The following is a 17,562-nucleotide window of genomic DNA, read 5'->3' on the forward strand; positions in this document are numbered from 1 at the left end:
GTTGGAATGTGCGGCTCCCGCGAGCTCAGGGCGCAGGAGCAGAGTAAGCGCCGCCGAGGCCTGGGGCCCCAGAGCCCGCTGTGGGTGGCGGCGGCGGCCCGGACCGCAGGGCGAGAGCCAGCGGCCTGAGCACTCTGTGCAGCCCCACTGGGTCTTCGCGGGCCTCGACGGGCCCAGCGTCCAACTTTTCTACCCTTACCCTCCCCTCCCCCGAAACTCCTGCAACAAAGAAAAGTAGTCCGTGAAGGAGCGGCGACGCGGGTCGTCGCCCCTCCTCGCCCAGAAAGGCCGGTAAGCGCGGCGCGGTCTGAGGCACGGTCGGGTGGGGGCGGCGGGTCGGCCGGGCGGCGGTGGCCGCGAGAAGGGGAGGGCGCGGAAGGACGCGGAGCGAGGCGCTGTCCAGGGCTGATTTGCAGAAACTGTGGCTCGGGCGGCGGCGACCGCCGCGTCGGGCGGGGGCGGGCGGCCGGGCGGGATCGGGTTACATCGTCGCCGCCGGGGGGCTGGGCCGGGGGCATTGGTGAGGGGCGGCGCGGCGCCAGGACCCCCTCCCCAGTCGAGGCCGGGCCGCCGCGCGGGCGCAGGCGCCGGGGATGTCTTGTCCTGAGGCCAGGAGCGGAGCTGCTTGGGGCCCTAGTCCTGAAACTAACTTCCTCTCGTGCTCCTCCTGCTCCAGGTCCCGCCGCAGCCCCTCGCCTGCCGGCGGCCCTCGCGTCTTCCGCCCTCCCCGGCCTCTCCCTTTCGCCGGAAGGCGCCGTTGAGTGCGGCCGGGCTGGTTGAGTCAGCCCGGGACCCGGGCGGTTCCGCCAATGGGGCTGGACAGCGATTTCTGCGCTCGGGCCGCCAGGCCGCCCAGGCCCTGCGTGCGGGGTCGTCTGGCCGCCGGAGTTGGCGGGGCCGGGGCGCGCGTCCCGCGGGGCGCCGTGGGGGAGTGAGCCTCAGACTTCCGGGGCGCAGGGGGCCCCCTCTGGCGCTCGGGGCCGGGCGCCTCGGGAGGGCGCGCGGAGGCTCCCGGCCCCCTGCGGAGGGCGAGCCCTGGGCGGGCGAGGAGCGGGGACGACGACGACGCGGCAACTTTGCTCACTCTTCCCGGACTGGGGCGCGCGGGCCGGGAGGGGGCACCCTGGACTGGGAAGACTCGGTCTGGCCCAACGGCGCCCCGAATTTGCCCGTCTCTCCGTCTTCAGTGGTGGGGAGCCCAGGAAACGCTTCAGGACGACTTGGTGTGTCGGTGGTGCAGTGAGCGGGCCGAGGCGAGGGGAAGCGAGGGCGCCGGAGTTTGCGAAGAGCTGCTTTGTGTTTGGTACGTATTTTGAGAAAATGGCCGAATGCCTATTTCAGTCAGGAATGCCGCGGCCGAGGCCGGCGCTGGTGAAGGCAGCACGTAGGATCCGAGCGGCACTTTGGGCTTTCGGGCTGTGCACGGACGGCCTTCCTGAGCAACGTGGGAAATGCCTGTGGGGATGGTAGTTAGGGTTTGGGGAGAATTAGGAATTACGAGTCGCCTGGGCTGTTTCGTTAAGGCTTCGGACAGCCTTTGCTTTGTGTGATGGCATTTGATTCCGACTTTCGTTGGTACCTATGACTCAACGAGTTTGTGTTTACGCACTTGGGTGAAACGGATTACTGTTTGTATTTTGGGTTTAGCATTCTTTTTTTTTCAATCTTTGCCACCTGTTTTGCTTTTTCTGATTTGTAAGAGAACACCTGATTCGTGAATAACACCTTTCAGATTGGAAACTAAAATGTGAAGATGGTGTATGAAAACCTCAAGGTTTCAAGGTGATCTTGTAATGGCTCCGCTTTGCAAGTGGGCCAAGTCAACCACAGTGCAAGAAAGTTGCTGATTGTGAAAATGAGTTGACTTATATTTTATATGGGGATTTTAAAGTTTCTTTACTTTGATTTGTGAAGTCTTAAATACACCAAACATATCTTCTCACAGGAGAAAAAGTGATTACTTTTTGTTTGTTTTTTACTTTTTTACAGATCAAATAATCAAAAAAAGAAGTAAGTAGTACTTTTTCACAATATAGTTGATCCTTGATTGTTGAATTGTGGGGGTCCACTTATACATGGATTTTTTTTCAAGGAATAAATTGTAAAGTTTTTGAGCTTTGCAGTATTTTGAAAAGATTAACAAATCAACCATGCAGCCTAGTAATATCAAAAAATTAGGGGGAAGATGTTATGAATATGTAAAATATATGTAAATACTAATCTGCTATTATTTACTACTGACAAATCTAATAGAATTTTTAAATTTATCAAGACTTTTGCACTCAACCGCCTAAACCACCGCACTAGTGCCATTCATAGAAATGTAAATTGAGATTCATTATTCAATCATAATTGTGTAAAAGTAACCCTAGTACATACAGTACTAGTGTCATAATTTTGTGGCCACCTCTTTTTTATTTTGTTGAGCTCGAGTGTTGCAAGTGTCTGCTGAAAATGCTAGGTGAGGCTAATCAGCCCTCTGTCCAGTAAATTGTGTTTTCAGTAAAAAGTCACTACTTGCAGTTTTAGCATATTTTTCATCCTGTTTAGTGCAATACCAGAAACCTTGAATAATGTCATGGACCCATACAAGTACGACTTGTGATACTGGAAGTGCTCCCCAGAAGCGAAGTTGTGTTACAAGAAAAAGTTGAATTGCTTGGTGTACTGGTGTAGATTGATGTCTGCACTTGAGTTTGTCCACCATCTCAAAATAAATGAATCCGTACTAATTTTTTTTAATTAAAGAAAAAGGATATTCGTGAAATCATTACTGCAGCTAAAGCAGCAGGCCTGAAAACCTTGCATGTTTTGGGAAATACCTTTTTATGTCAAATTGAAATTTCACTTAAAAATTGTGTTTACTTATTTATTTTTGGCTGTGCTGGGTCTTTGTTGCTGTGCAGGCTTTTCTCTAGTTGTAGAGAGCAGGGGCTGTTGTTGTCACTAAGTCGTGTCCTACTCTTTTGTGACCCTTTGGACTGTAGCCCGCCAGCTACATGAGATTTCCCAGGCAAGAATACTGGAGTGCTCTTTAAAGTAGTGTTGCTCCTGGCCACCCAGAACCGCACAAATTCAACATTAACTATGCTGAAGTGGCCTACTTTCCCTGAGAAAGAACTGTCTCTCATTCTGCCTCTAGATCAGGGAGTCTTTAAGCTCAATAGACATGATACTCTGAAAAAGATGGGAAAGGTTGTCAGTCCTATGGGAGAAGAACCCTGATAGAACATCATGAAAGTCTGAAAGGATTACACCATTGAAGATGCTGTTTTTATAGAAAAAGCTGTGAAGACCATCAAGCACCAGATAGTAAATTCCTGTTGGAGAAAACTGTCCAGATGTTGTGCATGACTTACCAGGATTTACAACAGAGCCAATCAAGGAAATTATGAATGAGATTCTGGATCTCACAGCAAAAAAAAAAAAAAGTAGGATGAAGAGTTTTAGGACAGGGGTCTTGGAGAAATTCAAATCAGAAGAATTAAGATAATTTGATGGAGATGAGTGCTTTTTTACAACATGGAGCATTCTATGATATAGACAGTGAAACTAAAGCAAACCGTGTAAAGATTGATACCATATAGGAACATTTTGGGAGAAATGAAAAAGGAAAAAGTCAAACAAAATTGGGGTTCATTTCCATCAAGCTGCATGAATCTGACTCTCCTGCCTTCTCCACTTCCTCCTCCACCTCTTTCACTCCTTAGGGGAAACCAACACTTCCTCCTCTCAGACTGCTCAATATGAATGAAGACTAATAGGTTGAAAACCTTTGTGATGCTCCACTTCCACTTAATGAACAGTAAACAATCATCATGTGGTACAGTTAATAAACTTATCAGTTGTGTATGTCTTGTGAAAAATCTAGTAACTTTATGGCAAGAGTCCTGAGATGTTACTGCGTCATCATCTTAATCACCTAAGTGTTCATTCTGTAGGACATAGTGTGCAAGACTCGTATTGAAGTGGATAGCCTACCCTTATATTAATATAAAGTGATTGATATTTAATATAAAATTAACTATCTGTTTTCCTGCTACTTTTTAAACTGTGCTTTCAAAAAATTACACCACCACATAGTATGCCTTTCTCCTAACTGGCAAAACTGTGTATCAGCCTGTTGTCACAGGTAAGTAGTTTTTTTTTTTTAATGTGACATTTCCAATACTGTGGAACGAATATGATTGTAGTACTTTATGCCATAACATTTTTATAAAGCTTCTTTCATTCGTACATGTGCTAGACTATCAGGATGCAATCATATTGATCACATTAAGTTATCATAAAGCAGTCATATTGTTGCTTCTTTGTTATCAGTGTATAAATGTTATACCCATAAATAAATATAAATTTCATACTGTCCTTTTATTTTTGATGTCTAGCATTAGTAATGTTTAACAACATTTTTAATTGTATAAGACAATATGGGTATCTTACATATGTGTACATAAACTTATGGTATCATAAGTTTATAAACACATTACTGTAAATCATAAATACATTACTGTAAATATATTTTTTCTTACAATTTCCCTTTTTTTTGATGCTGGAAAATTTTTACTGTTTCTGTCATCTCACAAAACATCTTTTGTTGACATTCTGCAAGTGATAACATTCAATAATATCCCAAGAGTGTATCTTTTTGATTTCTGTAATATTTATTTCAAGGAGATTTTTTAGAGAAAATTGATGACTTTCTGTCTGAGATATTACATCTTCCTGATTTATATGTTTTTCTCCCTCTTCAATAAAAGCAGTTAGAATTGAAGTGTCATTTGCTGTGATACCAAAATTTTTCAAGGCCTGTGAAGTACTGTTATTTGGGGAGAGATTGAAAATAATTGCAGTAGGTAAAGTTCTTGTTTTCATTTTTCCCATTTTGGAGAGGTGAACAGCTTTGTTTGCTGCCACAAGTATCTGAAATGGATTGACAGTCACTGTTCAGTTCAGTTCAGTTGCACAGTCGTGTCTAACTCTTTGCGACCCCATGAATCGCAGCACACCAGGCCTCCCTGTCCATCACAAACTCCCGGAGTTCACCCAAACTCATGTCCATCGAGTCGGTGATGCCATCCAGCCATCTCATCCTCTATCGTCACCTTCTCCTGCCCCCAATCCCTCCCAGCATCAGGGTCTTTTCCAATGAGTCAACTCTTCGCATGAGGTGGCCAAAGTATTGGAGTTTCAGCTTCAACATTAGTCCTTCCAATGAACACCCAGGACTGATCTCCTTTAGGATGGACTGGTTGACAGTCACTGTAGGGTTTATTAACTAGCCATCAGTGGTACCTTAGGGCTTTTTTTTCTCAAGTCTCAATTTTTTACATATGTAAATAACAGAAGGGTCATCTTGTATTTGGGGAAATAGGTCCTGCTGAGGTGTTAACTGCATTTCATAGATAAGCAGGATTCAGTACTCCCAGAACCTCAAGACTAGCTTCCTGTTCTTGCCAGCTTCTTTGTCACAATTTTGGTGAGTTTGGGCTTACCAGGATGATGTATAGCCACTAGACTGTTAGCCTACAAAGGCAGAGACTGAGCTGATCATTGCGGGGCTGCATCCCAAGGCCTGGCCTTGGGAGGTGCTCCATAAATAAAGGTGCAGAGAGTCTCAAGTATCACCTGGAAGATCACAATCATGGGTGTCAGGGTTGGGTCTCCTGTTCTTGCCGAGCCCCACCTGGCCTGGCCCTCCTTATGATTTTATTAACATCTTCTTTTCTCTAGCTTACTATATTGTAATAATACAGTATATAATATATATAACATACCAAGTATGTGTTAATCAACTGTCATCAGTAGGCTTCTGGTCAACATTAGGCCATTGGTAGTTAAGTTTTTGTGAAGTCAGAAGTTTCTCTCCGATTTTAGATTACACCAGGGAGTTAGTGCTCCTAGCCCTAACATTGTTAAAGGGCCAATGGTAGTTTATTCTTTTGAAGATAGTTGAGTTCATATGAGATTAAATTCTTGGAGCAATTATTACAGGCTTCTACTTTGCCAACCATACTTTAATCTATGCACAGTTGGCTTTTGGATTTTTTTCCCCTTTCTGATTTAGACCAGTAAACTGTTGAAGGGGGAGTTAAGAGGATAGCAGTTTACTATTCATGTATAGAATTTAAAATATACTTTTAAGTAGCTCTAAAAATGAAGGTAAATTAATTTTTCCACCAGAAAGTAAAAGTGCTTGAGGGAAGACATGCCATGTGTCAAACACTTGATAGAATTTCCTATAGGGGTCACAGAAGTTTCTTTGATGACTGCAGTAAAGAGAATTTGAGATTACAAAGCTATTTTAAAGACATTTTTAATAGTTAATGAAGCTGAATGGGTTTAAAGATTATATGGGGAAATGTATTTTTATAAGTTACAAAGAATTACAGTGATGTTTTGTTTTAGACCAGTAAAAGTTGTGCTTAAAATGGTGCTTTTATGTTTTTTTGTTTTGTTTTGAATGCAGAGCACAGATATGGCCACCCAGGTAATGGGGCAGTCCTCTGGAGGAGGAGGGCTATTCACCGGCAGTGGCACCATGGGCATGGCCTTGCCAAATGACATGTATGACTTGCCTGATCTCTCTCGAGCTGAACTGGCTGCACCTCAGCTCATCATGTTGGCAAACGTGGCCTTAACTGGGGAGGTAAATGGCGGCTGCTGTGATTACCTGGTTGGTGAAGAAAGACAGATGGCAGAATTGATGCCTGTTGGGGATAGCAACTTCTCAGATAGTGATGGAGAAGGACTTGAGGAGTCTCCTGAGGTGAAAGGCCAACCCAACGGGCTGGAGAACATGGAACTGGAAAGTTTGGAACTCAACGTTGTGCAGCCACAGCCTGTGTTTGAGGTAGCAGCTGCCTCAGAAACGTACAGCTCAAATAAAGACCTTCCTCAGGAAACACCCGTAGCAGAGGACAAGTGCAAGAACTTGAAGACCAAACCCTTCCGCTGTAAACCATGCCAGTATGAAGCAGAATCTGAAGAGCAGTTTGTGCATCACATCCGAGTTCATAGTGCCAAGAAATTTTTTGTGGAAGAAAGTGCAGAGAAGCAAGCAAAAGCCAGGGAATCCGGCTCTTCTACTGGGGAAGAGGGCGATTTCTCCAAGGGCCCCATCCGCTGTGACCGCTGTGGCTACAATACCAATCGCTATGATCACTATACTGCTCACCTGAAACATCACACCCGAGCCGGGGACAATGAGCGAGTCTACAAGTGTATCATATGCACGTACACCACAGTGAGTGAATATCACTGGAGGAAACACCTGAGAAACCATTTTCCAAGGAAAGTTTACACATGTGGGAAATGCAACTATTTTTCAGACAGAAAAAACAATTATGTTCAGCATGTTCGAACTCATACAGGTAAGAGTACCTTTCTCATTAAGTGTACTGTACCCCCAGAATGGAGTGGTCTTAAAAATGTGAAAAATTTCAAACATCTTAGAAGTAAAGAGAATGTCTCACTGCACGCACAGGTACCCATCACCTCTACGCAACAGTTATAAATTATTTTATCACATTTGGCAATCATACCTCCTGTATCAACTCGTACCTCAAATAACAGCTTTATTGAGATATACTCCACTTAGACACAATTCATCCATTTACTGTTAAAATGCATTGGCTTTAGTATGTTCACAGAATTGTGCAGCCAACACCACAATTAATTTTAGTACATCTTCACCCCAAAAGGAATCCCTTCTCAGTGATTGCTGGCCATTTCTCCCCAACACCCCTTAATCACTTTTAAATTGACTCAAATCTGTGTAATTAAAGGGTCTTATTTTTTAAAAGCAATGTTTGTAACTATTGCATTTTTGTTTGTAATTGCATTACATTTTCTTGATGTGACTTGGTACCTTTGAGGACTAATTACTGGTCTGAACAACATAGATAAGGTAACCTAGTACTCTGCTCCTCCCGTCAGCAGTGAGAAGGGCTGGGGAATGCTGTTTGCATCAGATCCCATTTGCAGTAGTTGTCACTCTGTAGGACTGAACCGCGTGCTAAAAGTGAGTCTTAGTGAGGAGAGGAATTGATGTTGCAGTGGTAGGCATAAACAAGAAAGCTTGCAGATGAAATTCCATTACAAGAAATACATTTGCAGCAAGATTTCTAAGCTCCAACAGATGGCTTCTGTGTAATTTAAAATCTGGTCAAGACTACTTCGCAGACTCCTTGGAATTTGTTTTAATTTGTAATTAATTGTCTCCAGGGTTTAAAACCATTTTGTTTCAAAAGTGAAAAAAAAAGTACAAACATTTTAAAATTACATGGCATAGGAAAGGAGAGTTTCTTGGGAATCCTACACCATTAATCACTTAACTGTTTTAATTAAACAAACTATTAGACTAAACTAACGGAGAAGGCAATGGCACCCCACTCCAATACTTTTGCCTGGAAAATCCCATGGACGGAGGAGCCTGGTGGGCTGCAGTCCATGGGGTCGCTAGAGTCGGACACACATGACTGAGCGACTTCACTTTCACTTTTCACTTTCACGCACTGGAGAAGGAAATGGCAACCCACTCCAGTGTTCTTGCCTGGAGAATCCCAGGGACGGGGAAGCCTGATGGGCTACCGTCTATAGGGTTGCACAGAGTTGGACACGACTGAAGCGACTTAACAGCAGTAGCAGCCACCTCACCAACAGTATCATAAAACAAGTTCCAGATACCAAATATACTTGTCATAAATACTTCATGTTCCTTTAATAGTTTTGTGAAACGTTGGGGCCTAATTTAGGATTGGCCTTAATGTGTAGAACTTTCAGGTAGTAACTGACATATGGAAAAATGCATGAGTTTTACATGTACACATTTATGAATTTTTTTAAAACGGTGTTATTGACCATGGTGAATATTTACAAATCTATACTCATATCCAGGCTTCCCAGGTGGTGCTAGTGGTAAAGAACCCACCTGCCGGCACAGGAGACATAAGAGACCCAGGTTCGATCCCTGAGTCAGGAAGATACCCTGGAGGTGGGCATGGTAACTCACTCCAACATTCTTGCCTGGAGAATCCTATGGACAGAGGAGCCTTGCAGGCTAGAGTGACTCAATTGAAGTGATTTAGCACTTACCTAAGCACCATACAAGTCATCATGAAGAATATTACCAGTGTCTTTGTCGTACTAAGTTTTGATTTTATTAGTGTCAGTTATATTTTAATACTTTAAAAATTGTTGAGTCACTGAACAATTTAAAAAATTTCCCCCAAATCTAAAAATGTTTTCAACGATACTAAGTTAGTTGATTTAAGAACATTTTAAATGTTCTTAACATTTAAAAAGAAAGATGCAGAGATCTGGAAAAATTTTACTTTTAGTATAAATTTCCAACTTTTTATGTGAATTTTTTGAAACAAAAAAAGTCATTTATTTGTTTCTGGCTGCCCTGGGTTCTCCTTGCTGTGCTGGAGCTTTAGGGGCTACTCTCTAGTTGCAGATTTCTCACTGTAATGGCTCCTCTGTTGACAGAGCACGAGCTCTTGGCTCATGGGCTTCAGTTGTGGTATGGGGGCTTAATTGCCTCGTGATATGTGGGATCTTCCAGACCAGGGATCAGACTTGTGTCCCCTGCGTTGACAGGTGGCTTCTTAACCACTGGACCACCAGAAGAGTTCAAACCTTTTTTGTTACAGTGGTTTTTTGTCATTTAATTATAGTCTAGGTGCCTAATTGTTTTAATATTTTGAAATTTTTTTTGTTATAATTAGCATACAGTATTAGTTTTAGAGACAACTACAACATAGTGATTTAACATTGTTGCATATCATGAAATGATTAGGTGACTAGTTTTAATGGCTGTATTTTATATACTTCATCATCTATTGAATAACTTTCCCTCACCTTAAGGTAAGGTTGATATTTCCACAATAATATTATGACTTCCATAGGTACACATATCTCATTTTGCATTTTTAGTGTTAAACTTAGTATGTCTTAATACTTTTAAAAAGCTTCCTTCCCCACCACCCGCCATTATGTTTATTTGTGGTGTTTAAAAAAAAATTTCAGAATAATTTACTGGTGTATAAATAGAATACTGTTTTGATTATGTAAATTCTGAGGGTACCTCTGGTTTTAAATGCATGCATGAAAATTATATTTATGGAAAAATTAATTTATCTAGTGCTAATGAGCAGAAATATAGAAATGATCCACAGGAATCACTTGTTACTTATTTCTCACTTAGGGAACCTTTTCAGGTTTACTTAGTGGGTCTACTGAGTGCTAAGGGTAAGGTGCTTTTACTCTGCTAATCTTCAGAAAAATTTGCTGAGGAAGCAGGGTGTTTAATTACCAAAGGCCTGAAGAGATGGTCCCAGGGTCACATGCAGCTAAGATTCAAAGTTCTGAATCTCTTTTTATAGGTAATTATCATGGTAAGCGGCTGAAGATTTTTATTTGAATCTTCACTTAAAAGATTTTTCATTTTGTGGGTTTGATATTTAGCTAGTTCACAATTTCTACTTTTTTTTAAATTAATTTTTATTGAAGTACACAAATTCTACTTTGAAAGATTACATTTTGCCTTATGTATGACTGAAAAAGTCCTAGCATTTCTAGAGTATTTATGCCTGGTTTGGTGAGTGACACAGTTGGAAGCAATCTATTTGTTACGAAGAATTTTAAAAGTGAATTATCCTTAGTTGATCCTTCATGTAAATCTGAAAGGGTATTAAATTTTTCTTCCATTCACTTTTTTTGGTAACAGCTTTACTAATATACAATTGATAAACCATACAAATCACCGTGGATTGAACTATTCTGAGTATTTCATATAAATGGAATCATGTGTGATCTTTGGTGGCTGCCTTCTTTCACTTAGTGTATTTTCAAGGTTTATTCTGTCATATGTACAGTACCTGTTTTCCTTTTATTGCCAAATAATACTCTGTTGTATGGATAAGTAATATTTTATTTATCCATTCATCAGTTAATGAGTATTTGGGTTATTTCCAGGTTTTGGCTGTTACGAGTAATGCTGTTATGAACATCTATATGTTTTTGTGTAGATGTAGTATTTTTATTTCTCTTGGTTAAGTATACACCTAGGAAAGAAATCGCTAGACCATATGGTAATTATGTTTAATCATTTGAGTAACTGACAAATTGTTTTCCAAAGTGGCTGCACTGTTTTACAGTCCCACCCATACTGTACTGAGGTTCTGAATTCTCCACAAATAATTCTCCTAACAAATATATTTTAACATCTGTCATTTTGATTGTAGCCATCCGTTGGGTGTGATGTCTTCATGTCTGTGGTTTTGATCTGAATTTTTCTAGTGACTAATGATATTGTGCATCTTTTCATGTTTTTATTGGCCATTTATATGCTTTCTTTACAGAAATATATCAAATATTTTTTAAGCTGTCTTAAAATTCTTCCATGTCAAAGTATGCATTTTGTTGCTATGATGTATTCACAACTAATCTATAGCTACTGACTAATAACAACTGAATAGTTATTAAAAATACATTTAACACTCATCAATGCTTTCTATTTTTTTTGTACTTGTCTTTTCCTTATCCCATTTTTTTAGACACATCTATTACTGTAACTTGGAGAAGACAATGGCACCCCACTCCAGTACTCTTGCCTGGAAAATCCCATGGATGGAGGAGCCTGATGGGCTGCAGTCCATGGGGTTGCTGAGAGTTGGACTCAGTGACTTCACTTTCACTTTTCACTTTCATGCATTGGAGAAGGAAATGGCAACCCACTCCAGTGTTCTTGCCTGGAGAATCCCAGGGTCGGCGGAGCCTGGTGGGCTGCCGTCTGTGGGGTCGCACAAAGTCTGATACAACTGAAGCGACTTAACAGCAGCATCAGCAGCATTACTGTAACTTACAAAATAACAACTGACGTTTATTGAGGGCTTTGTGTGTTAGGCACTGCATTAAATGCTCTGCGTATATTTTCTTGATTTAAATTGTGGCTCAGAGGTTAAAGCGTTGGTCTCCAATGTGGGAGACCCGGGTTCCATCCCTGGGTTGGGAAGATCCCCTGGAGAAGGAAATGGCAACCCATGCCAGTATTCTTGCCTGGAGAATCCCATGGATGGAGGAGCCTGATGGGCTGCAGTCCATGGGGTTGCTGAGAGTTGGACTCAGTGACTTCACTTTCACTTTTCACTTTCATGCATTGGAGAAGGAAATGGCAACCCACTCCAGTGTTCTTGCCTGGAGAATCCCAGGGTCGGCGGAGCCTGGTGGGCTGCCGTCTGTGGGGTCGCACAAAGTCTGATACAACTGAAGCGACTTAACAGCAGCATCAGCAGCATTACTGTAACTTACAAAATAACAACTGACGTTTATTGAGGGCTTTGTGTGTTAGGCACTGCATTAAATGCTCTGCGTATATTTTCTTGATTTAAATTGTGGCTCAGAGGTTAAAGCGTTGGTCTCCAATGTGGGAGACCCGGGTTCCATCCCTGGGTTGGGAAGATCCCCTGGAGAAGGAAATGGCAACCCATGCCAGTATTCTTGCCTGGAGAATCCCATGAATGGAGGAAGCCTGGTAGGCCACAGTCCACAGGGTCGCAAAGAGTCAGACAAGACTGAGCGACTCCACTTTCAAAGATACTTTTACAGAAAAAGAAGCTTGTCCAGAGTCATAATTACTATCTTGTGGCCAAAGAACAGGTGAAAACAAATTATCAAGCCTTTTTTTTTTTAAATGTAATATTCCATTGTGTGAGAGACAGCTGCTTTTATTTTTATTTATTTTTTAATTTTTCTGGCTGCACCCTGTGGCATGTAGCATCTTTGTTCCCCATCCAGGGATCCAAACCGTGCCCTCTGCATTGGTGGTGCAGAGTCCTAACCACTCGACTGCCAGGGAAGTCCCTATCAAGCTTTTTTAAAAAAATATGTTTTGTGGTTGACAGTGTGTGTCCTAAAAATACGTATTTCCTGCCTTTGAGTCTTTTAATTCTTTAGTAAATTACTGGCCTGTCATCTTCAGTTACTCTCATCCCTGTTGGTTAATGATTATAATTGCTTTAACACTGACCTGACTATTTTATAAAAGTTCTGGCTACCACTTGAAAATTTTAGCTTGAAACAATAGCTTCCTCACTCAAAAATGTTATTGCTTGAAGCTAACAATTTCAAATAGTAGTTTTATCATTTATAAAGACCAAAAAAATTACCCAAAATTACTCAAGTCATAGCATCAGAAAATTTGGGTAGATTTTTAAAAGAATATCATTGAAATATAGTTGATTTACAATGTAGTGAATTTTTTTAAGGATAATTATGTTTTTAAAATGTTGCTGATAACCTGATCCAAGATAGTTTTTCAGTTCTTAATATTTAATAACATGTAGCATTACTGTGAAAATTAAAAGGGCTGTGAGAATTTAGAAAGCCAATGATACTTTTTATTAGCAAAGCTGAAATAATGTAGTTATGTGTGTTTTAAATGATCTTTCTAATACATGATAAAAATTGATCATTTTGCCAGGAACAGGGAAAAAAATCTTCAATACTGCATGATATGTATATGGTTGATAAGAATGGTATTTGCATTATTTTATCATATTTGAACACTAATCATTATATTTTTGTAGGTGAACGTCCGTATAAATGTGAACTTTGTCCTTACTCAAGTTCTCAGAAGACTCATTTAACCAGACATATGCGTACTCATTCAGGTTGGTAAGAAATGGGAACTTAAAAAAAAAGTTTTTTTTATTGTAGTGCTTTACAATGTTGTGTTAGTTTCCACTGTACAGCAAAGCGAATCAGTTATACAGTATACATATCTATCCTTTTCAGACTTTTTTCCCATCTAGGTCACCACAGATCATTGAATAGAGTTCCCTGTGCTATAAACAGTAGGTTCTCTTAGTTATCTATTTTATCATAGTAATTCATATATATATGTCAGTCCCAATCTTCCATCTATCGTTTTTAGTAAAGTGCCATTATAAGAAAGTTCTTCTAGACTCGGAACTAGATCCTAAATGTTTATTTATAGCATAATTCTGAAATTAGAATTAAAAGTTAGTGGTCTACTAGGGTAGAGCTGTATTAAATGGAGATTCCTAACCAGGGAGTCCATAGGTGGAATGTCTGAAACTGAATGTAGATGTATGTGTGTACTTTGTCCAGGCGGAGGGTCCTTAGTTGTTATCAAAACTTCCAAGTTCCATGATGTAATAAAAGTTGAACATAGACCAAGGCTGGTTAATCCTTTTTGAACTGCCTCTGCTTTCTCATACTCCCACCCAGCTGCCCTTGCCTCCCTTAGCCTCCAACAGGGCATAACACCAAGTTTCATACTGTGTGGTTACCAGGTTCCAGGGATTCCTTCTTAGCTGCTCAGTTTCTGAAATTTGGGTTTGTTCTCTTGGGAGTTGATAGGGTTTCTGAGGGCTGATTTATAAAGAGCCAAACTTTATTTATTTATTTATTTATTTATTTTTAAAGAGCCAAACTTTAAAGAATAGTAGATAACCAGGCTTCCAATTTATTAACCTATAATAGATAAAATATAGGACTATAGCAAGTTGAAGATTTATATCCCCTCCAGTGACTGAAATTATCAAGAGCACCAACCAGAATTGGTCTCCATTATTAAAAACGTAGATAGATGGCAAAGTTAGGTCAATATTAGCATAGTGGTCTTGAATGGATAATTCGTTTTAGTCACACTGGCCCTTGGTGAACACGCACATCTGATCAGCGTATTCTCCTAAATTTAGAATATATAGCCCCGTGGGGGAATTCTGCTAAAATTTTGCTGTGTACCAAAGTGTATATAGACCCAAATCCCTTACCTTAGGATAATAGTTTATGCTGTTTAATTGGATAGCCACTATCCATATGTGGTTACTGAGTTTGTGAAATGTGGCTGGTTTGAATTGAGATGCATACCTGAATTTAAACAATATGAAGAAAATTATATAAAATCTTTTTAAAATATTAATTACATTTTGGCATGATGCTGAATATAGTGGGTTCAGTAAGTAAAATTATTGTTACTTGGTTTTTTGGTTTTTTTTTTTTTAGCCTTTGTAATGTGACTGCTAGACAACTTAAAGTTGCCTCTGTTTTTATTTTATTTCTGTTGGGTATTGCTTTTTTAAGTCAGTGATTAAGACTCGATTACAGTATGAATTCTAATTTGAGCAGCTGTGAGGGATCACAGCATGTTAGTGGCCCTTCTTGACCTTACATGCTTGTCAAGTTTTATACTTTGAATGCTCCTTCTCAATCTTCTTGACTGTTGAATTGAGTCACATAACCAGAAACCTGTTTTTAGTATTACTTTTGGGTGCTTCGTGGTTTCACTTTCTGCGGGTAACATGGATGCTTTGTTGAGGATAGGCCATCATATCCTACTAATATTTGTGCTGTAGCCTTTAAATAAGAGTTTTTCATGACTTAGATCATTTCCATTTTCATAACTATCTTGTGATAGTGTGTGTGTGTGTGTTGCTTAGTTGGGTCGGACTCTTTGCAACCCTATAGACTGCAGCCCACCAGGCCCCTCCGTCCATGGAATTCTCCAGGCAAGAACACTGGAGTGGGTTGCCATTTCCTTCTCCAAAAGGAACTATAGAAAGAAAGAAAGGGAAGTCATTCAGTCGTGTCCGACTCTTAGCAACCCCATGGACTGTATAGCCCACCAGGCTTCTCCATCCATGGAATTCTCCAGGCAAGAGTACCGGAATGGGTTGCCATTTCCTTCTCCACTTGTGATAATAAGTTCTGTTATTGTCCCCATTAAAGCCTTGAAGAAATACAACCATTTTTTCTGTGGAATGTCCTCTCTTCTGGATTTGTCTTTAGCTTTCTTATGGTATCTTTAGTTTTTCCTAGTTCCCTGTGCCTTGTATAACATGTACACTGGTAATTAAGTCTAAATGCTTGAATTGTAAGTGTCTCAATTGAAATATCTGGTCAACCTTATATTAGTGTCACTGGATCAGAATGACAACACACTTGTATGTTTTTCATTGAATCTGTAATACTATTGTCACTGTATAAATGTTTATCTCTGTTTTACACCAAACAATAATGATTGCCTGAATGATTTTGTATTGATTACTGTTATCTTTTGTTATATTTTAAAGTTGATTTTTACTAGTTGCCATTGTAATATAACAAATATTTTTAAAGTGTTAACAATGAGTAGCGGTTACTATTTATTGTATGCATGCTAGGTACTAAAAAATTGAAACTTGTTATCTCAAATCTTAGTACCTCTAGAATACTTAAATCCCAGTTTATAGATTAGGACACTGGTTTTGAGAAGATAAATGTTTTATCTAAGGTTAATTTGTCATTCCTCCAATTTAGAAGAGCTAGGGTTTGGCTTCAGATTTTCACACCCTCATTTTTAGTCATCAGCAGTGTTTACAGAGTATTATGGCTCAGCAAAATGGCTCAGGAAGCTACAGAATAATGAAATTGGAAACACAAAGTATGGAAATAGCAAAACCACCATCTTTTATTGGATGCCAATAATTTGTGAGTCACTAACAGGAAACAAACATAGCTAGTTTGTTTTTTGTATGAGTGTGCTGAATTATTTCCAGTGGATCCTGTATTGCAAATCATTGAGGCTACATGTCAAATTGGGAAGGTAGCCTTCCTAACTGGGTTGCATGGAGTGAACATCTTGGGTGCTTTCTCTGTGGTCTGGAGTCTGATCTTTACAGGTCAGCTTGGGTATTCACTTCCCTGTTCATCTTTTAGGGAAGAGAAGTGTGTGCTTAGATTAATTTCTGGAAGAGATTAGGCTCCATTGAGTTGGTACATTTTAGCTAAAATGACAAATTAGTTAATGAAACAAAACCACATTGGTTATTTCCTTGGAGCAGTTCCATTCAGGTAGGTCTTCTGAGGCCAAAGTAAGAAGGGATCAGAGTAATGGTGTGGTGAAATATATAGACACACTAACCTAATCAGCTGTTATTCTGTGTTTTATTTGTGTTTGCAAGTAATGGTTTTGAAGCCTCCTCACTTAAATAGTTTAGAGATCCTGATACATTCAGTTTATGTTTGCCATTATATTTTTGTATGTATCACCCTGGATAGTTCCCCCATTCTCCTAGCATAGGAGTTCATTTTGAAAATTTTTAAACAGTATTTTATTAAGTCTAATTTACACACATAAAAATGCACACATCTTAGGTTTACAGGTCAGTGACTTTATATATGTTTTCTTTTATTTGACTGCCATCTAGGTGAAGACACCAGCTGTTTCTACTACCCTTAGAAAAGTTCCCTCTTTATTCTTCCCAGTCAGTACTCCCCTATTTCCCCTCAACTGATAACTCTGATTTCTGTTAATTTTTTTTTACTTCTGTAAAATGTTTTTGAGATTCATTCCATGCTGCATTATCAGAACTTTTTGTTTATTGCTGAGTAGTATGCCCCTATTACTGTTTAATTAGAAATTCCCTTTATATTCTTCCTGGGCTCTTTTTGATAAGAATGTGCCTTACATCTGTAATTTATTTAGGAAGAATAAAATAGACATATGACACATTCATAAAAGTAAAATTAAAAATGAGTAAATATTCCTAGAAT

General features: G+C 40.1%; 1 protein-coding gene and 1 pseudogene across 3 annotated transcripts in view; one reads left to right on the plus strand and one right to left on the minus strand.

Moving 5' to 3' along the window:
- Positions 1–17,562, plus strand: part of REST (RE1 silencing transcription factor) — a 25,543-nt gene continuing 7,981 nt past the window's right edge. Inside the window, exons 1-4 of one of the 3 annotated variants that reach the window (XM_027971022.3) lie at positions 1–291; positions 1,188–1,303; positions 6,467–7,370; positions 13,590–13,673. In XM_027971022.3, coding sequence (XP_027826823.1) covers positions 6,476–7,370; positions 13,590–13,673 — 979 coding nt within the window. In that variant the 5' untranslated portion in view covers positions 1–291; positions 1,188–1,303; positions 6,467–6,475. Of the gene's footprint in view, positions 292–554; positions 1,304–1,989; positions 2,011–6,466; positions 7,371–13,589; positions 13,674–17,562 lie in introns of those variants that run through there. The other 2 variants (XM_060417146.1, XM_015096519.4) reach the window with 2 other exon arrangements.
- On the minus strand, positions 4,578–6,482 carry LOC101110844 (EKC/KEOPS complex subunit TPRKB-like; annotated as a pseudogene).

This window comes from Ovis aries, chromosome 6, assembly GCF_016772045.2.
Source record: "Ovis aries strain OAR_USU_Benz2616 breed Rambouillet chromosome 6, ARS-UI_Ramb_v3.0, whole genome shotgun sequence".
Lineage (NCBI taxonomy): Eukaryota > Metazoa > Chordata > Mammalia > Artiodactyla > Bovidae > Ovis > Ovis aries.